This window comes from Somniosus microcephalus, chromosome 11, assembly GCF_052327205.1.
Source record: "Somniosus microcephalus isolate GS21.2 chromosome 11, FLI_Smic_1.0, whole genome shotgun sequence".
NCBI lineage: Eukaryota > Metazoa > Chordata > Chondrichthyes > Squaliformes > Somniosidae > Somniosus > Somniosus microcephalus.
In genome coordinates this window covers 176,385,412-176,412,677 of record NC_140997.1, presented here as the reverse complement: position 1 = coordinate 176,412,677, position 27,266 = coordinate 176,385,412, and the positions used below count along the sequence as shown (strand labels likewise).

General features: G+C 44.2%; 1 protein-coding gene across 6 annotated transcripts in view; it reads left to right on the top strand.

The window, feature by feature from the left end:
- The window catches only part of LOC147110997 (microphthalmia-associated transcription factor-like), a 439,553-nt gene that overhangs the window by 389,396 nt on the left and 22,891 nt on the right, over positions 1 to 27,266 (top strand). For all 6 annotated transcript variants that reach the window (XM_086001449.1, XM_086001447.1, XM_086001446.1 and 3 more), the window contains 3 exons: positions 6,667 to 6,894; positions 10,769 to 10,792; positions 17,660 to 17,755. In XM_086001449.1, coding sequence (XP_085857575.1) covers positions 6,667 to 6,894; positions 10,769 to 10,792; positions 17,660 to 17,755 — 348 coding nt within the window. The remainder of the gene's footprint in view (positions 1 to 6,666; positions 6,895 to 10,768; positions 10,793 to 17,659; positions 17,756 to 27,266) is intronic.

Here is a 27,266-nt window from a genome sequence, read left to right as displayed (position 1 = left end):
CATAGGACAACCCTCTCATCCCAGGATTCAATCTAATGAACCTTCGTTGCACCGCATCTAAGGCAGGTATATCCTTACAGTGTCAGCTGTGGATCAGTGGGTAGCACACTCGCCTGAGTCAGAAGGTTGTGGGTTCAAGTCCCACTCAGGGACTTGAGCACATCAATCTAGGCTGACGCTCCAGTGCAGTGCTGAGGGCCTGCTGCACTGTTGGAGGTACCGTCTTTCGGATGAGACGTTAAACCGAGGCCCCGTTTGCACTCTCGGGCAGACATAAAAGATCCCATGGCACTATTTTGAAGAAGAGCAGGGGAGTTATCCCCGGTGTCCTGGCCAATATTTATCTCTCAATCAACATCACTAAAAACAGATTCTCTGGTCATTATCACATTGTTGCTTGTGGGAGCTGGCTGCCGCGTTTCCTACATTAAAACAGTGACTACACTTCAAAAAGCACTTCATTGGCTGTAAAGCACTTTGGGACATTCTGAGGTCATGAAAGGTGCTATATAAATGCAAATCTTTCTTTCTTTCCTTAAATAAGGAGACCAAAACTGTGTGCAGTACTCCAGGTGAGGTCTTACCAAAGCCCTGTACAATTGTAGCAAGACTTCCTTACTCTTGTATTCCAACCCTCTTGCAATAAAGGCCAACATTTGCCTTCCTAATTGCTTGCTGTACCTGCATGCAATCTTTCTGTGTTTCTTGCATGAGGACACCCAAATCTCTCTGAATGCCAACATTTAATAGTTTCTCACCATTTAAAAAATATTCTGTTTTTCTATTCTTCGTACCAAAGTGAATAAGCTCACATTTCCCCACATTATACTCCATCTGCCACCTTATTGCCCACTCACTTACCCTATCTATATCCCTTTGCAGGCTCTTTGCATCCTCCTCACATCTTACTTTTCCACCTAGCTTTGTATCATCAGCAAACTTCGATACATTGTACTCGGTCCCTTCATCTACATCATTAATATAGATTGTAAATAGCTGATGCCCAAGCACTGATCCTTGTGGCACCCCACTAGTTACAGCCTGCCAACCTGAAAATGACCCATTTATCCCTACACTCTGTTTTCTGTCTGTTAACCAATACTTTATCCATGCTAATACATTACCCCCAACCCCATGTGCCCTTATCTTGATAAACAACTTTTTATGTGGCACCTTATCAAATGCCTTTTGGAAATCCAAATAAACTACATCCACTGGTTCCCCTTTTCTGTTTCTCTGTTTATAAACCCAAGTAACCCATCTGCTTTTTTAACCACCTTATCAACTTGCTGAGCCACCTTTATGAATTTGTGTACATGGACACCAAGGTTTTTCTGCTCATCTACATTTGTCATTTGTCTTTACATATTAGTCTCCCAAAGTGCATCACTTCGCACTTCTCCACATTGAATTCTATCTGCCATGCTTCTGCCCATTTCACCATCCTGTCAATGTCACCCTGAAGTCTATACTATCCTTATCGTGATCTACTGCCTTGCCAAGTTTAGTATCATCTGCAAACTTTATAATGCTTCTCCCCACACCCGAGCCTGGACACAAAATTGACCCTTGGGGAACACCGCTGCAAACCACCTTCCAGTCTGAAAAACATCCATCCACCACCACTCTTCGCTTCCTGTCACTGAGCCAATTTTGTATCCATACCGCCACTTTCCCCTTAATTCCATGGGCTTCCTTCTTCTTAATAAGCCTCCTATGTGGCACTTTGTCAAATACCTTCCGAAAGTCCATATATACATCTACTGCACTACCTTGATCAACCTTCTGTTACCTCATCAAAGAATTCAATCAAGTTAGTCAGACACAATTTGCCTTTAACAAATCCATGCTGGCACTCCTTGATTAACCCATGTCTTTCCAAATGAAAGTCTATTTTTTCCCTGATAATGGTTTCCAATACCTTCCCACCACCGATGTTAGGCTGACTGGCCTGTAGTTTTCTGGTTTATCCCTCACCCCTTTCTTGAATTGTGCTATAACATTACCAACCCTCCAGTCCTCTGACACTACTCCTGTATCCAATGAGGATTGAAAGATTGTGACCAATGCCTCTGCTATTTCTACCTTTGCTTCTTTCAGCAACCTAGGATGCATTCCATCTGGACCAGGTGACTTACCAACTTTCAGTAATACTAATCTTTTTAGTACGTCTTCTCTATCTATTATTATCCTGTCCATAACTCCCCTCTCCTCTTTTAGTATAACCTTCACATCATTCGCTTCCTTTGTGAAGACGGATGCAAAGTATTCATTTAATACTTTTGCTATATCCTCTGTCTCTAGACGAAGATTTCCCTTTGGGTCCTTAATAGGCCCAGCTTTTTCCCTAGCAAACTGCTTACACTTTATATGCTTATAAAATGTTTTAGGGTTCAATTTAATGTTGGCTGCTAATCTTTTCTCGTAACCTCTCTTTGCCTACCGTATTAACTTTTTCAATTCCCTCCTGTACTTTCCATAATCTTTCTGGTTATTAACTGAATCTTGCTCCTGACATTTGTCATAAGCCTCCTTTTTCTGTTTCATTTTAACTTTTATTTCCTTTGTCATTCAGGGCGCATTAGCTTTGGATGCTCTACCTTTTCCCTTCAAAGGAATTTGTCAAGTTTGTACCTGAACTATCTCTTCCCTGAATGCCTTCCATTGCTGTTTTACTGTTTTATCCACAATCGCCTTTTCCAATCTACCTGTGCTCGGTCCCTTCTTAAATCACTGAAATTAGCCCTTCCCCAGTTTAGCATTTTTACCTTTAATATTTTCTGGTCTTTTTCCATAATTACTTTAAACTGAATGATGTTGTGGTCACTGTTAGCTAGATGATGTCCTACTGTAACACCCTCCACTTGCCCTACTTCATTTCCTAGAACCAGATCCAACACTGCTTCCTTCCTTGTTGGACTGGAGACATATTGATCGAGAAAGTTCTCCTGTGCACCCATCAGAAATTCGACTCCTTCCCTATGCTTAGTTCTATGTTTTTCCAAGTCTATATTAGGGTAATTAAAATCTCCTAATATTACTACTCTATTTTTGTTACATGCCTTTGAAATTTGCTGATAAATTTGCTCATCTATCTCCTCACGGTTTGGATGTCTCCCAGCAATGTAACAGCTCCCCTTGTGTTCCTCAACTCAAGCCAAATAGATTCAGTCCTAGAACCATCTAGTAAATCCATTCTGTTCATAACTGTAACATCATCCTTATTCAATACTGCCATGCCCCTTCCTCTATTTCCTTCTCTATCATTCCTGAATACTTGGTAAGCAGGAATAGTAAAAATCCATTCCTGGCCTTGTTTGAACCATGTCTCTGTTAATGCAACCACATCATAACCCCATGTAGCAACTTGTGCCTGCAGCTCACCAACCTTATTAGTTACACTATGGACATTGACGTACATACAATTTATTTCTGCTCCTTTCTGCTATTTTCTGGTTCCCCTCCCCCTGCCAAATTACTTTAAACCCTCTTCAACAGTACTAATTAACCACTCGGTGAGAACATTAGTCCCGGCTTTGTTCAGGGGCAACCCGTCCATCTTGTACAGGTGCCCCTTTCTGCCACCCCCCACCCCCCCCAGAATCTCTCCCAATAGCCCAAGAATCAGAACCCCTCCCTCCTCCACCACTCTTCTCCAGCCAAGCATTTACCTGCACGATCTTCCTGTTTCTAAACTCACTAGCATGTAACACTGGGAGTAATCCTGAGATTACTACCTTTTGAGGTCCCGTTTTTTAATCTTTTTCCAAGCTCCTGAAACTCTGCCTGAAGGACTCGACACTTTTTCTACCTATGCCATTGGTTCCAATATGGACCACGACTTCTGGCTGTTCCCCTTTCCCTTGTAGAATGTCCTGCACCCACTCGGTGATATCCTTTACCTTGGCACCAGGGAGGCAACATACCATTCGGTATTACAGAAACGCCTCTCTATGCCCCTAACTATCAAATCCCCTATGACTACTGCACTTCTACTCTTTCTTTTCCCCTTGTGCAGTCAAATCTCCCGTGATGCTGGCGGTTTCATTCTTATTGCATTCCTCCAAGGAATAGTTACCCTCCCCAGTATTCAAAACTGAAATAGGTGGTGTCTTTATCCTGCAGAGCGTGTTGGTCTAGCTCTAAGGGGACAATTTCCAAATTGTTTGCAAAACACAATTTTCTGTAAAACAGCCCATGTGATTTCCCCCCCTCATTTATATAGAACTCTTAGCCTGCAGCATAGCTTGTGGAGTTTTAACATAGACTGGAGTGAAGGCAAACCATTGTTTTCAATCCACGGACTTTCAAGACATTCCTTATGGCAATTTCTTGTCATAGAAACATTCTTGAATAAATAGAATTTGATATCTCTTTTGATAGAAGCATTATTTCAAATATCCCTTCCGATATGGTTAAAAAGCACTTCTGTAATATTGGAAATTCCCAGGTCAAAAAGTTGTGTTCTTGCTACTGCCAGAAGGTGGGAAATCTCTTCAGCGTCAGTACGTTGTCCCTCGTGCTGATGCTGCAGACAGGAAAATGATGCCCCCTGGTGGTTTCAGCAGTCATTCACAGCACCACTGAAAGTATATTTACATATTCCCCAGAAAAGCAAGGTACAGTACATGCCAGATGAAGAACTTGCTCCTGAGGTTGGGACTGGTGGATGAGGTCATCCAATATCATACAATGGTTTATTTTTCAAAGTTACTGCCATTTATCCTGCAGTAAAGCTTTAGGAGCTATTTCTTGTTGTAAAATCCTGTTATTTCCAACAGTGGAGATATGTTAAGAGCTGTTTGCATGTCCAGTGAGAGTGAACAAAAGACTTGTGTGAATAAATCAGCACTTGTTCTCATCAAGCCAGAAATTTCTCAACAACTTATTTGTCAAATCACCATACTGGTCTTATTTATGGATAATTTTTTTTTTCATTTTTCCAAACCGCTGTGACACAACTCTTTTGGCATTATATTGTAAAGGCAAAGAGACATAACTTTTGCTGTAAAACCATCATATAGTGAAAGTGAAGAAGTTCTGTGCCTCCTGATCAGATGGTCAGTGCTTCAAGCCACACGGATGCCTGTCACTTATTATTGTTGCTCATCTGTCTCATCTGGGTGATTTTTCTTTTGCCAGTTCGGGACAGAGCTTCAAGGTGGATTGATGGGGAGAAGCAAGGCATTTTTAAGGCAGAAAGAAAAACTGATGTCCAGCTTGCCATTCTTAAGCCGTAGTACTGAGTTCCAGCAAAATCTGCATCTCAGACTATCCTGTTCACCCAGCGACAAAAGCCTGTAATGGGAGGAAAAACTGGGGAAAATGGGCTGAGTGAAATAAAAGGAGAAATTAAAGACTTAACAGTGATATTTGCTATCTATTTGTCCATTTCTCATAACATTTGGATTATTTCATAACTTACTCCATCTCAGCGCTTTCTTTTTGTAAGAGGCTTCTTTGTGAGCCTTGTTCATTTTACTAGTTATAATGTTGGGACTGGAACGAAAAAATGAATTAGCCTTGGAGCAATTATCAGTCAAAAATTCATGGTCTCCCCATGAAAGAACCCATTTTATGCATAAAAAACAGTCACGTCAAAGCTGTGTTAAAAATAGCTAATGGCAGATAAATTTTTTTATATTTCTAACTACCATAGCATCTTGAAAGGTTCTTCTATGTGCTGTTGATATCTTTATATGCATAACTAATTAAGGAAGCTTTTTTTTAAAAGACCAACGGTTCTGATGCCATTTTATCTAGGCCACTGGTACTTCATATTTGGATCCTAGTCAGCAGATACCAATCGTCTTGACTGTTGTGTGGAGTAATCAAAGTAGCACTTCTAACACTTTCTGGTTAATTTACTTTAAAGCACTAGTAAATGTTTCATCATACTTGACATGTTGGAACTTAATCATTATCAGGTAAGTTTTACTGTAATGTACTGTATTTGGCTAGTGCTTAGGTCTATTTTCAGTTGGTTGTTGAAGCAACAATTTATTTTCTTTTTTAATTACTGAAAGAAGTTGGATATTCCTGACTTGATTATCTCCTGAATATACCTATTAGGCGGTGTGTGTTGCAAAGGCCTTATAATTCCTGAAATAACCAATAAGACTTCCAAAAGTTATAAATATCTGCAGGGATCTCCTGAAAGAACTGCATATCAATGCTGAAAAGTTACATTCAATTAAATTATCAGTGGGAAGGCATTTGATTGAATTATAGTGTAAATTAATTGTGTAATTTAATATGCAGTAATTGGCTTCAGGATTGTGAAGAATTGTATGGCTTTGTAGTTTAAAGGCTCTTCATTACCCCATTGAGGGAACAGCTTAGGAAATCAGTAAAATGTACTACACAGACTTGCAGCTCAACTACAGTAAATTCATTGAAAGTGCGATGCTCCTCTAAAATCCTACATGAAATGCTTCAAAGCTTCTTCTGACACTGCTTTTGTAAAGCGGAAGTGGTCTGTTGCCATTTTGGATGCTTCATTTGTTCACCTCATTTGTTCACTAGGGTCTCGGCTTCTTTGACAGCAAGAACTTCACAATGATACTAGGACTTTCGTTATACTGTGTACTATGTTATGCTTTAATTATAGCAACAAATAAGAACATAGGATTGATACATTTAAAAAAAATTCTGTTCTACATATAGGTGCAAACCCACCTTGAAAATCCAACCAAATACCACATTCAGCAGGCCCAGAGGCAGCAAGTAAAGCAGTATCTGTCAACCACCTTGGGCAACAAGCTGACAAACCAGGCCTTAAGCATGCCCTGTTCTAACCAACCAAGCGATCATGTCATGCCTCCAGGAACTGGAAGCAGTGCACCCAACAGCCCAATGGCCATGCTAAACATCAGCTCAAACTGTGAAAAAGAGGTAATCCTTGAATTTTTTTGTATGGATAATAGTGGGTTGGAAGTTAAAAGTAAATAATTACACAAAGTATGATCATGAAGCTTAATGGGTTTTTTCAATTCAGCTTTTGAAATCTGTTCTGCATAGTTCAGGTAAAATTACTTTGAGCATTTTGTACTTGTTTTTTGCTGTTTGATAAAATGGTTGTGACTTTTATGTCAATTAATAGTATTTTGTCTCTTTGAACTTCAAGGCTGAGAATGATGTGAATGTTTAAAATCAAATTTGTATATTTGTGGAGGTACAAAGGTAGAGATGGCTCTTTTATGGAGCAGCATATCTCAATATATAACAGAAGTAATAGCATAGTAAATGTAGTGATTATACTGCTAACAGAACAGTGAACATGCAGTATAAGAACAACATTTCCCCTTTCTATATTAAAAAATGTAAAATTTAATGATTGAAGCTGCCTCAGAATTTTAGTCATCTTGAAACATTGTGTTCTTAACCCATTTGTGCTGTGACACTGTTACCCGCACAGCACATCTTACAGAGTTACACATAAGCTTGTGCTCATCCAAAACTCTACTGCCCGTATCTTACCTCTCTCCAAGTCTCATTCACCCATCACCCTCGTGCTTGCTGACCTACACTGGCTCCCGGTCCGACAATGCCTCAATTTAAAAATCTTCATCCTTGTTTTTCAAATCCCTCCATAGCCTCGTCCCCCTTATCTCTGTAACCTCCTCCAGCCCTACAAGCCTTCGAGATCTCTGCTCCTCCAATTCTGGCCTCTAGCGCATCCCCGATTTGAATCGCTCCAGAATTGGCGACCGTGCTTTCAGCTGCCTTGGGTCCCAAGCTCTGGAATTCCCTGTCTAAATCTCTCCGCCTCTCTACCTCTCCTCCTTTAAGATGCCCCTTAAAACCTACCTCTTTGACCAAGCTTTTGGTCATCTGTCCTGATATCTCCTTCTGTGGCTTGGTGTTTAAAATGTTTTTATTGTGACCGCTCTTGTTAAGCGCCATGGGACATTTTGCTACATTAAATGCGCTATATAAATGTACAGGAAACTCTCTGGTATCCGGCACCGGCGGGACCGGGATGGTGCCGGTTGATTAAAAATTCCGGATGACGGAGAGGGTTATCTACCGAGGCTATTTTTAACAAACAAAGAGTCAGACTCCTGTTATTGAGGTGTTCGGACTTCCGACAGCGCCAAGAAGCCGAGTAGTGGCAGTTTGGAGAACTACCCCCACTGACTAATTCGGCCTATGCGGGAGACTCGGACTCGGACTCGACAACATTTCCGGTTATTGAGGTGTTTTCGGAGTATGAATTTTGCCGGTTAATAGTGAATTCCGGATATTTAGGTGCCGTTTAAACGAGAGTTTCTTGTAAGTTGTTGCTGTTGTTGATAAGTTTACTGTTATTGGACTAGAACTGACACCACTGTCTACTTGAAGATGTGGTATTACAGTGATTTGCATCACTTAAAAATCTATCCTCAAGAAGTATAAGAGTATAGTATAATCACTCTTCTCATCCTCCCCCATGGTTTACTGTTACCTGACCAACCTATTCCCTTTATCAATGCTGTAGCATGTGGGTAGCCCAAGCTGACTCATGCCCACCAGTATATTTTTTTTCAAATCATATGTGCAAACCCATTTATGATCATTTTGCAGAACATTTAGCACTGGGGTTTATCTGTCATAAGATGAAAATGATATTTTTGGAGGCCTAACCTTTTTTTCACAATTTAAATCTGAACATGAAATTTATCAATGTGCAGTCTTCGTCCATCAGGAAAAAATGCAAACTTTCTAAGGACAGAAAAAAATCCAATTGCAGATCAAATCTGGTAATCCCCCCACCCCGCCAAACAAAATGAGTGGTCTGTAGTATTTGGTCTCTCCTACAGCAACAATGGCAAAAAATAACAATAAGCCTAATGCCAACTAGTAAATTATAAAATGTAGGGTAACAATGAAAATGTAACCCATTGTTATTTTATAGAAGAAGCAACATATACACATTATTGTGTCAAGCAGTACTGTTAGTGAGAAGTGAGTGAAAGCTGACGGTGGAAACTGGCAGATTGTGAAAATACAATATCCCTTTTGTTAACCTAAATACACGAATGTTTAAAATCTTCAACAACAAAAAAGTAAATTGGCACAACATGTCCCCTTTGGCTGGTTTGAAGATCAAGAATAAGTGTTTTGTTACAGTGCACTGGGTGCTTTTGTATCTTTCTTAACTTTAAAATCCTGGTAATGAAGTGCTCACCGGGACGGGCATCGTTTGAAGCCTGTAAATATGCTGCCATCTGTGAAATATTTTGTTCTTAAACCAGAACTTACAATTTGTGTAGCATGCCGTCTGAAGCAGGGTAGTGACATGAAAACACTTAATATGGGGGATTTACTTGTAATATAATTGAATTAGCTGCTAACTTTGTCAAAACTCAAATATGGCCCCATAGACCAGTTGCCATGCCACAATATTTGGTTTTAAAGAAACAAACAAGAAAAAACAAATTGAAAATGCTGGTGAGGATCTGTTATTTATTTATGGATTGTCACTCTACACTTTTCCACACAGAGAAAGATGGGTTTAGTGTCTGAAGACCCCCTACTGCACTATTTGCGGTCAGTGCGTGTACTGTTTATTTTAAACCTTTTAATGTTGTATCATACTGCAACATGAACAGGCATTAACCCAGCTTATTCAGATGCACTTATAGGCATGGAGTTTTTGCTATTTGGGCGCAAATTGCACAGGTTTTGAGAAGTGTTTTTTTTCCTCAAGTTTCCGATCAAACTCATTTGCATAACGCCGAACTTCAAATCTGCCATGAAGCAGTGCAACCGGGCAGCGTTTTAGAACGTAACTTTAAAAAAAAAATTTTGCTTTAAAAATTATTCCTTGAGCTATGAGTGGTAACTTGGCGCTGTTTGATTAATACAGCTAAAAATGGGTTTATCACAAAAAAATAAGCATTTTTAATCAGTTTCTAGTCCACCGCCTGAGTAACGCGATTTTAAATCACTGAAAATGACTTTAAAAAAAAACTAGACAGAACCATTTGGTAGTTATATTGGTGTACAGTAGTCAGTTTCTTCGTAAAATAAAAAAAAATTCAAAAGGTTTTAAAACGTGCCTATTAGTGTCCTTACGCCTAAAAAAAAGCTTAATTTTAAAAGCCTTCTCGAAGGCCCACAAATGGGGGCAATTAGTGGAAACTCGCCATGGTGATTAATTTGATCTGGGGGGCGTGGCCAGTTTTATGGGCGGGGCCAGCTTCTAGCGCGACGTTATTTTAAACCAGCGCAGAAGATTGCGGAAACTTGATTTGTGCTGGACATAATTGAAATGCCTCGATCATTTGCGCTTGTTTGGCCGACTTCGGGCGAATTGCGTTAAAAAACAGCGCAACCTAGCAGAAACTCCAGACCATAGTCTCTATCCTCATAGCACCACGATTGTGCAGCATTCGGACAAATTTTAGATCTCAACCATTGATCTATTTTCCTCTGTGTAGCAAAATGTCAGTAACCTAAAACTTGCTTAAAATTAAACAATACTCAATGGAATGACATATCAGAAAGTAGGGTACAGTAGTCAGTATCCTCAACTGTCGCCTACTTTAAAAAAATAATTTAATGCACTTACTCATTTCCTCTGTCCGATGCTTCTAAAGGTTTATCTCTACCTTAATTGTGTTGAGCTTTATCTCTAGGCAGGCCTGCTAGGGACTGTTAAACATGAATCATCGGAGTTTGTATTAGAATTAGAATCTAAATATACATCATTCATGTACAAGCCACACACACTTTAGGGATTTTTTGTGGCATACCTGATATTTTTCTTTTTTTTCTTTTACAGGTCTGGTTGCCAGAAATGAAAATGGTAATAAAATAAACTTATGTTTCACTGAAATCTGCTGAATGTATTGCATTGTACAAATGATTAAAATGAGTAAATATTTCATGTTTGCCATTTTAAACTACGAGGTATAGGTTTTTAAAATAAATAAATATATGTGAGATAAAAACAGAAAATGCTGGAAATACTCAGCAGGTCAGGCCACAGCTGTGGAGAGAAAAACAGAGTTAACGTTTCAGGTCGATGACCCTTCATCAGAATCAGTTCTGAGGAAAGATTATCGGCCTGAAACTTTAACTCTGTTTCCCTCTCCACAGATGCTGCCTGACCTGCTGAGTATTTCCAGCATTTTCTTCTTTCATTTTAGATTTCCAGCATCCGCAGTGTTTTGCTTTTGTAAATACATGTGAGACCTGGTGAATAGTCCATCAGGGGTAAATGTCCCACTGGATCCAGCAGAAGTCTTGTGTTTGTGTAGGCCAGTGAAAGCTATATTCCATTTCTTCCCCTTCCTGTTGGCCATTTTACTTCTGTTTACATTGAGTGACTTTACTTTAATTGCTCACCAAAATAAGGATGGATCACAACATTGTAATCAGGTATGTGTACCTGCCTCTCAAGTACGTCCAAATGGTTTAGAAAGTATTTCTGGACACTCCTACCATCAAGCCCAAGATTTCAATTATTTTTAAAATGCTGTTAAAATACTTCTTAGCAGTATAGAAAGATCAGATGTTAACAGTACCAAATGTTTAAATCATTTTTGTCTCAACGACATTGTTCACGGTTCCCTGCCAAAAAGGACAGAGGTGTCCTGCTCTCTCGTCAGTGGTAATGTTGCTGTGCAACCAGTTTGGAGGGAAGTGCAGTTACAGCCCAGGCTGAATCACCTTCCAATCTAACCCCTTGCCTGTGCAGACATACCTTGCCTCTATACAGTACTCTGGCCCACCTAAGACCAGCAATTTCCTGTGTACCACCTGCTACCTGTCACAGCACGTTATTGCTGTGTGGGTCTCTCAATCCAGTGTTCTAGCAACCAGAACTAGAAAAGATTATATAAAAACACTCAGAGTATAATTTTCTCTGTTTGCTGATTTTATCAAAAAAAAACAAGTATAAAGCAGAGAAACACTGGTTTACACATGGGACCGATTTTGGTTTGGCAACGAATATTGGACGGGCGGTGGACGGGATTTCCATGACTCCTGCCCGATGATGTCATCAGGAAGCCTGATCCATTTTCATGATCGGGCCATATTTCAATATCAAGGGCAAGCTGACAGTGCTATTCGTATTATCTGTCATCAGCTCGGCTCTTGAGAGGGTGGGAAATCCAGGGTGATCGTTAGTTTGAGAATGTGTTATTTTTGAGAATATAAAGATTGGGGAAATCTGGGTTGGTGTTGAAGATTATGGTGAGACTGGGGGACTGTGCTTTTTCAGTTGTGTGGTGGTGCAGAGCTGCCCTCTGGTCAGATGCATCTCACTGTTGTTGGAAGGAATGAGACAGGGGCCGCTCATAGAGTCATAAAAGCACAGAAGGAGGCCATTCGGCCCATCGAGTCCATGCCGGCTCTCTGCAGAGCAATCCAGTCAGTCCCATTCCCCCACTCTAGCCCCATAGCCCTGCAAGTTTATTTCCCTCAAGTGCCTATTCAGTCTCCCCTTGAAAACATTGAGGGCTTGATTTTCATCGGGCCGTTGAGGTGGGATTGGAGCATGTGGGGGGTTAAAATTGCAAAAACTGGTGGGCAGGCCCAACCCCGCTTCCAAGCAATTTTCATTAAATCGTGTCTACTGGTCCTGTCTCTGTCCCGCCTCCAAGAGGCGGGATAGGCCGTTAAGGCTCTTAACAATCACTAAATTGCCTCTATAATGTCATTTTGATAGGCCTAGGTGATTTTAACCCTTTTCCGACGTGAAGCACACCTGCTCTGAAACACGACGGTGAAATCTGGCGGAAGCACAATTGGATTGCTGACTATTAGCTGCAGTTCCACCATTAAATAAGATATTTGATCAGCCATCATTTGCAGGTGGCAGGACTTTGTTGTCTCAGGTCTGGGGAACTTTTAGAAGGCATAACCACAGCTGTGGAAGTTTGGAGCCTGACACCCATCTCCAGTGTGACCTCCTGGGAAACCCCTCCTGCCACCTTCACTGAGCGCTTCCTCAACTGAGGCATATACCAAGTAATCCTAAGCCCTCAATGTGGAAGTCCCATTAGCGAAATGACACACGCCACAACTGCAGCAGTAGCCATCAGATTTTTTATTTACAGTAATCATCTGATGGCTTTTTAACATAAAACATCAAATTTTACCCAAGTGACTACCCTTGTGACGATTTGTGCAGTGTCTTTCTCTTACACGTGCTCCTACGTGGTGCTTCCCCTGTGGCTTCAGCAGATGTGGAGGCCCCTTGCTCAGTTTCTTGCTGCTCCTGCCTCGACACCTTTGGCGGTCATCCTCTGGGGTTGCGAACCTGTGAGGGCTTGCCAACAGTCTGCTGCTCCTGCGGCTGTGCAGGGATTGAGACGCCGATCTCAGTTGGTGTGGACTCTGGTGGGGCTCTGACCGAGGGCTCTGCAGTGGCATGGAAGTGTGAGCGCTTGTAGAGGAGCCCCCACTTCCTTGATGTCTGCCATCAACTTCCCTCTCATGGGTCAGGTCCCCCTCATCACTTGCAAGTGGCATGAGAGCACCTTGCTGCACACCAGGGGGGCCATGGGGACCCGTATCTGCACTGGCAGTCCTACTCAGAAGGACTTCCATGAAGGTCTGGTTTCTCTGTTCCATAGATGACCATCGCTCCTCCAGAGATGTCATTCTATTCAGAACACTCACCATGTTTTCTGCACTCTGGCGACTTATCACCTCCATGGAGTTTGCCATCCTTTCCATGGCGATGCGTTCATGTGCCAATGACTCCACAAAGGCTCTGCTCATGTTCGCAATGGACTCCTCCATTCACTCCACACTCGCAGCGACCCTGGAGACAAAACCTGCCAGAGACTCCTGCATCTGTTCCTGGAGTTCCAGCACCGCTGATTTTGTGGATGGACGCAGAGGCAGAGGGTCGACATGCAGCTGAGCCGAGCTGGCAGAGTCCTGCGCCCTCTGACTAGTACTCTCCACTGCTGTCACATAAGAACATAAGAACATAAGAAATAGGAGCAGGAGTAGGCCAATCGGCCCCTCGAGCCTGCTCCGCCATTCAATAAGATCATGGCTGATCTGATCCTAACCGCCAATCTACTATCACAGAACTATCTCCTGAATCTAACAGAATTAGACACATGAAATAGGAGCAGGATCAGGCTACACGTCCCTGTCTCCAGCATCTGCTGATGCTCACTTGTGAGCTGTGATACACCAGGTGACAACACAACTCTATTTCGCGAAGGTCCCACCGAGGTGTGAGTGTCTGCGCTGGTGCTGTGTGCGCTGAATTCTGCTGACGCTGCGCCCTCAGAGGTTGCAGCTTCCTCTGAGGAGCCTGGCTGCTCAGGTTCTTCCTCCTGGCTAGTGGGGACGGGTGCTTGCGATGGTCCTGTGGGGGAGTAAAGGAAAGAGTCAGAGATGTGATGCCAAGGTTACATGCACATTGCATATTGCAGATGATCATAAGTCCATCTGTAAGAGCTTCAGAATCATTATCAGTGACTCATGCAATGTCAATGAGAGAGATGGAAAACTATTCTGTCACCAGCTTGCTGTGATGCACCCATCTGTCCATCCCCCACTTGCACATTGTCCTCCACTCCCACGATCTCCAGGACCGCCTCTTCCCAGGGGGTGAGCTGGGCTACTGAGGGTGGCCCTCCTTCTGTCCTCACTCTTTGCCTTTTATTGTGAGCTCTCTTTTCCTGCAATGAGGGAGACTAGTGGAGTTTGAGTAAGAATGAAGCAGTGAGTGTAAAGAATCCATAGCATAGATGCTTAGAAGGAGGCAAAGATGGAGTGAGGTGGCAAGACCAAGGGCCCTCCCTGTGTGTTGTAAGTTGTAATTGCATCACAATGATAGGGAGTGCGAGGGCTGCATAGTCGAATAGTTAGGTGAATGTGACCATAGAGAGAGAGGGAATGGATAAGGGTGCATGGATGTCAGTGTCAAGTGGGATGTGGAGGAAGAGATTGCTAAAGCTGAGTGCTGGTGAGGAGAGGCAATGGGGATCAGATTGAGGGTGATGGGAAATTCATACTCACTTTTCCAGTGCGCAGAAGATCATGAAACCTCTTCCTGCACTGAAGCCAGGTTCTGCGGGTTATCGACAAAGAGTTGACCTCCTCTGCCACCTGGATCCACACAGCCTTGGTTTGCTGGGGAGGCTTCTTCCTCCCTGAAGAAGGGAAGAGCACCTCTTTATTTGCTCTTGCTCCCTCTACTAAAGCCTGCAGGGCAACCTCATCAAAGCGGGGTACAGACCTAGGTCTCTGGCTGGCCATTCTTCCTGCAGGTGCCTCTAACATGCAATGGCAAAAGCTTGGCAGTCTGCAGAAGAAGCAAGGCTTGTTGCAGACCTTAAATGCAGCAGCAATGATGACGTCATTGGAGGCGACTTTCAGACTGGAAAAACTCAATGGCCATGGGTTCCCACACGTTGGAACTCAATTGGCCAATTAAGTTAAAATCGCATAATTTTCCCACATCGATTTAGAATCGGGTGGCTAACACGAAATGCGGATTACACGACCCCAGCCCACCCCATTATCAAAATCCAGCCCTGAATGTCTCCGCTTCCACCACTTCCGTCGGCAGCAAATTCCAGGTCATCACCACTCGCTGCGTAATAAAGTTTTTCCTCACATCCCCCTGTATCTCTTGCCTAAAACCTTAAATCTGTGTCTCTTAGTCCTTGTACCATCAACTAGTGGGAATAGCCTTTCCCCGTCTAGCCTATCCAAACCCATCATAATCTTGTACACCTCTATCAAATCACCCCTCAACCTCCTTTGCTCTAATGAAAACAAATCCAGCTTCTCCAACCTGTCCTTGTAGTTAAGATCCCCCATCCTCGGAACCATTCTGGTAAATCTCCTCTGCTCCCTCTCAAGGGCCTTCACATCCTTCCTAAAGTGTGGTGACCAGAACTGGACGCAATACTCCAGTTGTGGTCTAACTAACGCTTTATAAAGATTCAGCATAACTTCTCTACTTTTGTACTCAATACCTCTATTTATGAAACCCAGGATCCCATATCTTCTGTGTTTCTATATGCTTTGCTAACCACTCTCTCAATATGTCTTGTCACCTTCAGGGACCTATGCACATTAACTACCAGGTCCCTCTGTCCCTGCACACTATTTAAAACTGTGAAGTGTATATTGCCTCTCCCTGTTCCTTCTGCCAAAATGCATCACTTCACACTTCTCTGTATTAAATTCCATCTGCTACTTGTCTGCCAATTCTGCTAGCCTTTCTATGTCCTGTTGCAGTTGATTTGTATCATCCTCACTGTTTGCCATACCCCCAAGTTTGGTAAATTTAGAAATTCTACTTTGTATTCCAATATCCAGGTCATTTATATATATCAAAAAAACAGTGGCCCCAGCACTGACCCTTAGGGAACACCACTGTCTACCATCCTCCAGTCTGAAAAACAGCCATTTACCACAACTGTCCTTAAGCCAATTCCTTATCCAAGCTGCCACTGACCCACCTATTCCATGAGCCTCAATTCTGTTAACCAGCCTTCTATGTGGTACTTTGTCAAATGCCTTCCTAAAATCCATGTAGACAACATCCATTGCATTTCCTTCATCAATCCTCCCCAACTGGATAGGGTGTGGGGACCAGGACAGGTCAGATGGAGCACTCATCAATTAGCTACTGTTGAAGGGCTCTGGCTGCTGACCCTACATTGACTCCCAATGCTTCAAAATAAAATGATTATCCTTGTCTTTAAATCCCTCTGTGGCCTCACCCCTCCCTACCTCTGTAATCTCCCGACAGCCCCTCCATGTTCTCTGTTCCTCTGACTCTGGCCTCATGCGTTCCCTTTCCTTGACTTACCTTCAGCTGCCTAGGTCCCACTCTCTGGAATTTCCCCCAAACCCTTCTGCCTCGCCATCTCCTTTTCCTCCTTTAAGATACTCCTTAAAATCCACCTCTTTCACAAAAACTTGGTCACTCCTCTGAATCTCTCCTTTGGCTTGGTATCAATATTCCTTACCCCACCGTGAACACCTTGGGATGTAATGCAAGTTGTTATATAAAAGGTTTGGGAGGTGCAGTACCTTTTTGGACCAACTGACCCATTTTCAGCTGTTTTCACGTGGAACCCCGCTACACTTCAGGCTTCCTAATTCTGGTTTGAAAGTTTCCTACTACCGTCTAGATCTGCTTTTCACCTTTCAGACATGAGTTTGAATCCAGCCCAGACTGAGAGAATTAAATTCTCTGCCCTTTGAAATCAATGGAATGAAAATTGGACAAGTTCTACAAAGGGCAGCCGATCCGCTGACACAGATTACTACGGCAAAGATGAAAATCTATTCCATAATGTTTGAAACTCATTTCGCCATTCCACAGTTTTTTGCTAGCAGAAAACTAGCAGTTTGAGGGACTGTCAAGCAATAATGATTTTGCAAGCACTGGAGACTGATAACCAATGTTAAATTTAGATATATAGTCTTCTGCTCATGAAAAGAACACTGATGTTAACAGATGGGTGTGATGGTGATAATTTTAACAAGTTCTAAGACGAGAGAAGGTTTAGTGTGATCTCACATTTTTCTTCCAAAGTTATAAATGATTCAGCTTAAAAAATAATATTACTATGAATAGATCAAAGGTTTTTAAAATTAAAAATCACTATCTCTAGGCAGATCTGAGGCCTGTTGCTTCTGGTTGTTTCTTATGCTTTTTTTCTGCTGGTTGTCACAGATGGATGATGTCATTGATGACATTATTAGCCTGGAGTCAAGTTATAATGATGATATCCTTGGACTGATGGACCCAGGAATTCCAGTGGCTAATACGGTAATTTTATACCTCATTATCAATTTTGATTCTGATTTTTTTCCCCCTCTTCTCCTTAATAACTTTTCCCATGTAGCTCCCTCTCTCATGCCTACTTCTCCTTCCCCTAAGGGCAAGTGCAATCAAGCTGGGTCAGTCCAGATAAAGAAAATGGTGGAGTTATCAGAACTTTTTTTTTTACAGTTTCATTGCATGTGTAGAATTCTTATACTAAGATTGGGCCTGTTTTTTCTGTTTTGTCTGTGAACTCACTCTAAATTTCTAATGTATGTGTAATATTGTGCTGTAAGCTGCATGTTACACAAAGCTACAAAAGGAGTACCGCTGTCCTAACCTGCCAGGCTTGCAGCCACACTACTCAGTATGGTGACTCTGAATACTAAGGATACTAACCAATTCTGCCTGTAATAACTTCTGAGGAGAAAACAGAAAACACTATGGGGGAGAAATTCAGTTGGTTGCGCCACCCGTTAGCGCTTTAAGAGGGCGCTAAGTGGGTCGCAAGCCAACTGGCGCCCGGGCGCGGCACTGCCCACGCCTCCCGCTAAATTCCGTGGGATTTTAGTGGTGGCGCTAACCGTTAGCGCTGCGCCGCTGCCGATGACATCATCGGTGTGCGCAGTGCCCCGCTGACGGCCCGGCCGCGATATTTGGCAGCGCCCCCTGATTTACCGCCGGACGCTATGTCCGACGGGTTCAGGGGGGCCTACCTGCGGCCGGGGAGGCGCAAATTAAAGGAGAGGTGTGGGGCGGCCATTTTTGTTGTTGGCCGCCTGCCAGCACCTGCCTGCGTTCCTGTCCCCGGCCTCCTGAACCACCCCCCAGCCCCCGCGGAGTGCCGGCTGTGCTCTAAGAGCTCGGCACTTCTCTTCGGTGCCGGGCTCTTTTGCCTGCACTCCCAATCCCCGGGGGCCCAGCTGGGCCCCAGATCGCGCTGCACAAGGCCCCTCCCCTTTAAGAAGGGGATGAAGGCCTGCAATACCACAGCGCGACATGCCGCAGTGTGTGGCGCTGCGGCACGTTGCGCCACTATATTCACTCGCAGCGCCCCAAGAGGGATGCGGGGCGCCTCCAGTAGCGCCGCGCTTCCCTTTGGGGCGCAACCACTCAATTTCCGGTGCGAGGGCGCGAATGTTTCTGGGGCGCTACTTTTAGCGCCCTGGCGAGGCTGGCGCCCCAAATGGGGCTATACTCAATTTCTCCCCCTATGGCTTTTGAACAAACAACTTCAAAAAGGTCCCACATAAGAGATTAGCATGCAAAATTAAGGCACATGGGATTGGGGCAAGGTATTGACTTGGATAGAGAACTGGTTGGCGGACAGAAAGCAAAGAGTTGGAATAAACGGGTCATTTTCCGAGTGGCAGGCAGTGACTAGTGGGATACCGCAAGGATCGGTCCCAGGACCCCAGCTGTTCACAATATATATTAATGATCTGGACGAGGGAATTGGATGTAATATCTCCAAATTTGCAGACGACACTGTAATGTATATACCTTTAAGGGGGGAACTATCTTTTACAGCTCATGTATACTGCAGTACCGGCAGTGACCACACCTGTATATAGCACAGAGTAGTAATCTGTACAGATCAGTTCCAGTGTGAGCCACGTTGAGTAAACACCTGTTGTACCGTTCTCCTGCAGTCTGTGTCTTATTATACACAGACACAACATTGGCGACAAGGCAAGTTCGAACCTATCTGCAACTCTGCATCACCTCCCGGGGATTCATTCCTGGAGATCAGTGGATTGGAGGTCAAGGCCAGTAGACTCGGGCGTCGACCACGGGCAACCGCCCAGTCATCCAGCAGAGACTCGAGAATTGCGGGGAGGCTGTCGAGAGCCAGGCTTGGCTTTCCAGTCGAGGTGGTCCAGCGAAACGGGCTGGCAACAGGTAGTGTGCAGACCCTTCCCGGACAGCGGCGGGCTAGAGCCCGACCGAGCGGCACAGTAAAGGGCCGAGCAGCGTCAACGGTGGAGAGAGAGAGAGGGCAGAGCGCACAGGGTGCAGCCGGTGTTCAGGGGCCGAGCAGCGTCGAAGAGAGGGAGAGAGAGACGCACAGAAACCCGCGAGGCGCCGCCATTGCCACGAGGACCGCCGAGAGAGGCGTTGGCAGCAGCGCAGGAGAAGCGCGCAAAACCTACGGGGCACCACCATTGCCACGAGAACCGCCGGGAGCGGCGTTGGCAGCAGCGGGGGAGGAAGGAAAGCGCGGGAGACGCCATTTTAAGCCATTGGGAGATGCCATTTTAAACCACACCCAAAATGCCGAAGAGTGGCAGTATCACCGCGTTTGACAATGAAGTCGAAGATTGGACTACATATGTCGAACGAATAGAGGTACACTGCAAGGCAAATGAGGTGTCAGATGACAAGAAAGCGTCGGTATTGTTAAATTTAATGGGTGCAAAGATGTATGGTTTATTACAAAATCTAGTAACCCCAACGAAGCCAATGGACAAGAGTTTTGAAGACATAGTAACGATACTACAGGAACATTTAAACCTCACACCGCTGCTGATAGCAGAAAGATTCAAGTTTCACAAACGGAACCAGCATAAGGATGAAAGCAATGCTGATTATTTAACAGAACTGCGCAAACTATCGAAACACTGCCAGTTTGGAGTGGGACTGGCAGATACCTTAAGGGACAAGTTTGTGTGTGGGCTTCAAAGTGAAGGAACCCAGAAACGGCTTTTACCTGAAAAGGACCTTACGCTGGAAAAGGCTTTCAGCATTGCGGTATCATATGAAGCAGCAGCACGGGGCGCTGCAGAGATACAACAGAGACCGCAAGAATATGGCACAAACGAAATGTTATATAGAACAGAGAAGTGCTATCGCTGTGGCAGAACAACACACGACCAGAGTGATTGCTGGTTCAAAGACAAAGTGTGCAGACAGTGTGGAAAAGTAGGACACATAGCACGAGTCTGCAGGTTGGGAAAGAAAACCAGCAATAAGAAACCTACCAAAGAAAAGTACAAGAAGGTACATAAGATGACGGAGAATAGTTCAGACGAACAAAAGAGTGATAACGACTCCGAAAGCAGGGAACTGAGTTGTCTGAAACTACATAATGTGATCACAACGGAGGATCACTGAACCATTTGGGTCACTCTCAAGATAGCAGGAGTCCAAGTAAAGATGGAATTGGACACAGGATCAGCCCAAACAGTCATAAACCAACGGGACTATAAGCGGCTATTCTCACACATACCCTTGAGATACACAAAAATTATTTTGAAGACGTACACGGGGCAAAAAGTCTACCCCAAAGGAAAAATAAGGGTGACCGTTATATATAATGGTAAGGAAACACCAAAACTAGACCTGTATGTATTACAAGATGGAGGACCACCATTACTGGGACGTGAATGGATCCGGAAAATACAACTGGATTGGCATTCCATACAGGCACTGACACTGGCTGACAAAAAGGATGACGATGTCACACCTGGGCGTCTGTCAAAGATCCTAACTGACGCGAAAGAAGTGTTCCAGCAAGGACTCGGAACACTAAAAGGCATGACAGCGACGATTAAAATTGAAGAAAACGCAAGCCCAAAATTTTTTAAGGCCAGACCGGTACCTTATGCGATCCGCCCAGCCGTCGAAGCAGAGCTGGAGAGTCTGGAATGTTCAGGTGTACTGTCCAAGGTAGACTGGAGCGAGTGGGCTACACCCATCGTCCCTGTGATGAAAAAGTCGTTGAGCAGCACGCCTGGGGAACCAAGGAAGGTTCGCATCTGTGGGGACTTTAAGGTAACAGTGAACCCAGTCCTTCACACTGTACAATATCCACTTCGGCGGATTGAAGATATTTTCGCCTCGCTATCTGGAGGGAAACGCTTCACTAAGATTGATCTAGCCCAGGCGTATCTGCAAATGGAGGTAGAAGAAGCATCAAAAAAATACCTCACAATCAACACCCATAAAGGTCTCTACCAATACAACCGGCTGGTATTCGGGGTAGCATCAGCTCCGGCTATTTGGCAGAGGGCAATGGAACAAGTCCTGCAAGGGATCCCAGGAACCCAGTGTTATTTGGACGACATCCTGGTCACGGGCAAAAATGACAGTGGTCACCTTGCCAACCTGGAGCAGGTGCTCACGAGATTGCAGGAATATGGGCTCCGAGCTAACCGCCCCAAATGCGAGTTTTTTAGAAAACAGATCTCGTATTGTGGCCACGTTATCGATAAAGAGGGGTTACATAAGTCCCCAGAGAAGATTGAGGCAGTAGTCAAGGCTCCAGCACCGGAAAATGTGTCACAACTGAGGTCGTTCCTTGGGCTGGTAAACTACTACCATAAGTTCTTGCCAAATTTGTCTACAATACTACACCCACTGAACACCCTACTGCAAACTGGGGTGTCATGGAAGTGGAGTGACGAATGTAGACGAGCTTTCCAGAAGAGCAAAACACTAATCACATCGAAAAAGGTATTGGCCCATTACAACCCGGCATTACCAATTCGGTTGGCATGTGATGCGTCACCCTACGGCATTGGAGCGGTGCTGTTGCACAAATTCTCGGACGGCTCAGAGAGGCCAATAGCCTTTGCGTCACGATCACTAAACTCAGCCGAGCGTAACTACGCCCAGATTGACAGGGAGGCCCTCAGCCTAGTGTGGGGAGTGAAAAAGTTCAATCACTATCTGCACGGGCAGAAATTCACCTTGCTGATGGATCACCAGCCCCTTGTCTCCATTTTTAATCCGAAGAAGGGCGTTCCGGTGATGACTGTGCAATGACTACAAAGATGGTCACTTTTTCTAGGGGCGCACCACTATGAGATTGAATATAAGGGCACGAAACAGCATGGAAATGCTGATGGGCTATCACGCCTGCCACTGCCTACTGCGGAGGAAGCACCAGCAGTGGATCCTGTCGAAATATTCCATTCAACTATAGTTGAATACCTACCGGTAACTAACGCTTGTATCGAAAAGGAAACCCGAAATGACCCGACACTGTCTCGGGTATATGATTTGACGGTGAAGGGATGGCCAGCACATGGCGACTCACTGTTGCCAGCATTCTCGACAAGGAGAGAACAGCTGTCAGTGTGCTGGGGGACCTTGATGTGTGGATCCCGAGTGGTAATTCCACCCAAGTTAAGGGATAGAGTGCTCAATGAGCTTCATGAGGGTCATCTGGGAGGGGTAAAAATGAAAAGCCTAGCCAGGGCTTATGTGTGGTGGCCGGGAATCGATAAACAAATTGAGGACCTGACCAAGAGCTGCTCAGGATGCCAGAAAGTCCAAAATGCACCACCACAGGCCCCTCTACACCCATGGGAGTGGCCCTCATCTCCATGGCAACGGGTGCATATTGAGTTTGCTGGTCCATTCATGGACTCAATGTTTTTAATATCCGTGGATGCGCACTCGAAATGGCCTGAGGTCGTCAAAATGTTTTCCTCCACCACAGAGAAAACTATTGCAGTCCTACGGACCATTTTTGCCAGGAATGGCTTGCCAGAACAGATTTGCTCCGACAACGGACCACAGTTTGTGTCCGAAGAGTTCCAGAGGTTCTTGAAAAAGAATGGGGTAAGGCATTACACATCCGCCCCGTATCATCCAGCCACAAATGGATTGGCTGAGAGGTTCATACAAACCTTTGAGAAAGCAATAAAGGCTATGTACAATGACAACATTCCGCTGCAGCACAAGGTGGACAATTTCCTGTTCGCCTACCGGAATGTGACACATGCAGTCACCAACCAGGCCCCAGCCATGATGTTCTTTAACCGAAGGTTAAGATCTCGCCTGGATTTGTTCAGACCAAACGTACGAAGAGATGTTGAGAGTAAGCAATTCCAGCACATCCATGAGAAGCCAACAAGGAGCTTCAATGTAGGGCAACCAGTCTTGGCCCGCGACTACCGAACAGAAAAATGGCAGCCAGGAACGATATGCACACGGCAGGGCCCATTAATGTACACAGTGGACGTTGGGGAGAGCATCATGAGACGCCATGCTGACCAGATCCTAGAGTCACAGGAAGAAGTCAACCCCATGCCTTGCCCATATGTACCTGGTGATGAACCCGACGTACAGGTTGCATCTACCCCAGAAACAGTAGCATCGGAAGCGGATGAACCAACCGACAACAGGGGGCCAGAATCGCCTCCGCACCAAGAGCAAGACACTCGGGAAAGGCGCTATCCAGAAAGGATCAGGAAGCCTCCCCAAAGACTGAATATATAAATAGACTATGTTCAGCTAATGCATGTTAAAAGTGTTAATTGTAATTAGTTTGATATTTAATTGTTAAATGAGTGTTATGGTACTGTTAATCTAAAAGGGGAGGAATTGTAATGTATATACCTTTAAGGGGGGAACTATCTTTTACAGCTCATGTATACTGCAGTACCGGCAGTGACCACACCTGTATATAGCACTGAGTAGTAATCTGTACAGATCAGTTCCAGTGTGAGCCACGTTGAGTAAACACCTGTTGTGCCGTTCTCCTGCAGTCTGTGTCTTATTATACACAGACACAACAGACACAATGCTGGGTGGGAAGGTAAGCTGTGAGGAGGATGTCGTGAAACTCCAGTACAATTTGGACAGGTTGGGTGATTGGGCAGAAACATGGCAAATGCAGTATAATATGGATAAATGTGAGGTTATCCACTTTGGTGGCAAAAACAGGAAGGCAGATTATTATTTGAATGGTAATAGATTGGGAGAAGGGGAAGTGCAAGGAGACCTGGGTGTTCTTGTGCACCATTCGCTGAAGGTAAGCCTGCAGGTGCAGCAGGTGGTTAAGAAGGCAAATGGTATGTTGGCCTTCGTAGCAAGAGGGTTCGAGTACAGGAACAAGGATGTCTTGCTACAGTTGTACAGGGCCTTGCTGAGACCACACCTTGAGTATTGTGTGCAGTTTTGGTCGCCTTACCTGAGGAAGGACGTTCTTGCCATGGAGGGAGTGCAGCGAAGATTCACCAGGCTGATACCTGGGATGGCAGGAATGTCGTATGAGGAGAGATTGTGTTGATTGGGCTTATACTCACTGGAGTTTAGAAGATTGAGAGGGGATCTCATCGAAACTTATAAAATTCTGTCAGGCCTGGACAGGCTAGATGCAGGAAGGATGTTTCTGATGGCCGGGGAGTCCAGAACCAGGGGTCATAGTCTAAGGATAAGGGGTAAGCCATTTCGGACTGAAATGAGGAGGAATTTCTTCACTCAGAGAGCGGTGAACCTGTGGAATTCTCTGCCACAGAGGGCAGTGGAGGCCAGTTCATTAAATATATTCAAGAAAGAGTTGGATATATTTCTTAAGGCTAAAGGGATCAAGGGATATGGGGAGAAGGCAGGGACAGGGTACTGAATTTGGATGATCAGCCATGATCTCATTGAATGGCGGAGCAGGCTCGATGGGCCGAATGGCCTACTCCTGCTCCTATCTTCTATGTTTCTATGTAACAGTACACATAGGTGCTCGTGTGCAGTCCTTTCATTACTGAGTTTGAAACGATAAAATCAAGAAATGATGACTCTTGTGGAATTGTGGATTTAAGTCTTGTGGAATTGATAACTCTTACAGTATCTGAAGATTGTACCACTTCTCCTTTCATTACAATTGCAGTGCAATAGCAGCAGTCTGAGGTGCATACATATTAAGGTGTGATTGTCAGTTAATTATTGAAGAAAAACACACCATAACAGACTGTCATTCTCAGTCCCATTGCACAGAGTGTGCCCATTTGGTTACTTTCAAAAGCAGTAAATATTAACAGTTTGGAAATGACAATGGGTTTGATGAAGCTTTATCCAAAAATAAATTATCTGTTCATTCATATCAGTGCTGTTTGTGAGATATTACTGTCAGCAAAAAATGCTGCTGCTAATATCTACACAGCAGCAGTGACTGGACTTCACAGCAATCTGAAATTCTCTGGGACACTTCTGAAGAGACATGATAAGGCACTATGTAAACACAAGTTCATTTTTTGAGTGCAGTGAACGGTTGTCGATATAGGTAATAAGCAATAATAAGAAACAGATGAGATTTGTAATTAAGAAAGCTGCATAAAGTGTACTTAAGCTTGGAAAGCCCACCTCATATTACATTAATGTCTAGTTTATAATGCAAAGCCATCTTTGAAAGCAGCTCTGTACATTGAGTTTTGCCTGTCTGTCAAAAAAAAACTTTATAATGAGAGGTAATTTCAATAGGAGGAGGACACCAGTGGCAGTCAAAATAGATGGCCAGTAACAGCTTGACTCCACATTTCACTTCAGTACCTGAAGATCTACTGAGGAAACATGTAGCAGTAAGTGCCGATAAACCTGCTGCAGATGTGGGAGGAGCGCAACAGCTGGGACAGTTAGGCTGGTGGTGGCCAAGCCATTTGGCTGCCACCTTTGTCAATAGTCACAGGAAAATGGAGTTCGAAGCTACACTGAGTGCCTCCAAATATCAGCCAACCACCACCAAGAGGTTTTGGAGTTCACACCATTTCTAGCAGACCTTGTATTTATGCAAACAGTATAATGCAAAACAACTTTGCTGAAAATATAAGCTATTAAATATACAGCATATATTCTTGGGTCGAGTGGTCTGACATTATAGAGTGGTTTAATTAAAATCACAGGCACCCATCAAGTTTTTCCTTGATGTCACATGGTTACTAAAAAGAGCAAATATTAACACTGGTGCCAGAAAACAGCTGCCATCATTCAGTTTCTTGCATCCATAGGCTAAAACTTAACATGAGTCATCACCAGCTCAGAAAGCTGGAATTGTAACTTGTCAATCATTTGTTTACTCATTGGGGGTGATTTTCATTCAGAAGTCGGGAAGGAGGCAGGACTACAACTTTCGGGGTTGTAGTCCTGCCTCCATTGAGATGCGGCCAATCCACGCGATTTTAACTTGATTGACCTTGTTGAGCCCGCCCAGTGGGCTCAGCTGGCCAATTAAGGGCCACCCGGCAACAGGTGACGTCACAGACTGAAATTTCATCTGTCAAGACGTGTTGACAGATAAAATATCAGTGTTTCACAGCTGTTTGAAGCTGTCAAACACTGACAGTCTTACTTCTAACCTGAGTCCTTCTCCACAGACTCAGTTAGAAATCTCACCGGCACTGAAAGCTGCAGGCTGTCACTTTTGACAGATCGCAGCCATTCTGCTTTCTGTGCCGGCTGAATGATGGACTCCCGAAACCTAGTGGAAGGAAGGCTGTAAAGGTAAGTACAGGTAATTTAAACTTCTTTATACACTTTACACACACCAAACACACTTACCTTTGCACTCATGCACCCATTACTCACCTGAACACTGACATCTCGACCCCTCCAAGTCCTTCAACCCGACGGCCCGACGACTCTAACTTGGCGTGGTTTGGAGCCGTCGGGAATCCCACACGACACCCTTCAAAATAGGGATTAGGCTAAAAACTGCCTGTTAACTACCTGTTAATGAAATATCAGTGTTTCACAGCTGTTTGAAGCTGTCAAACACTGACAGTCTTACTTCTAACCT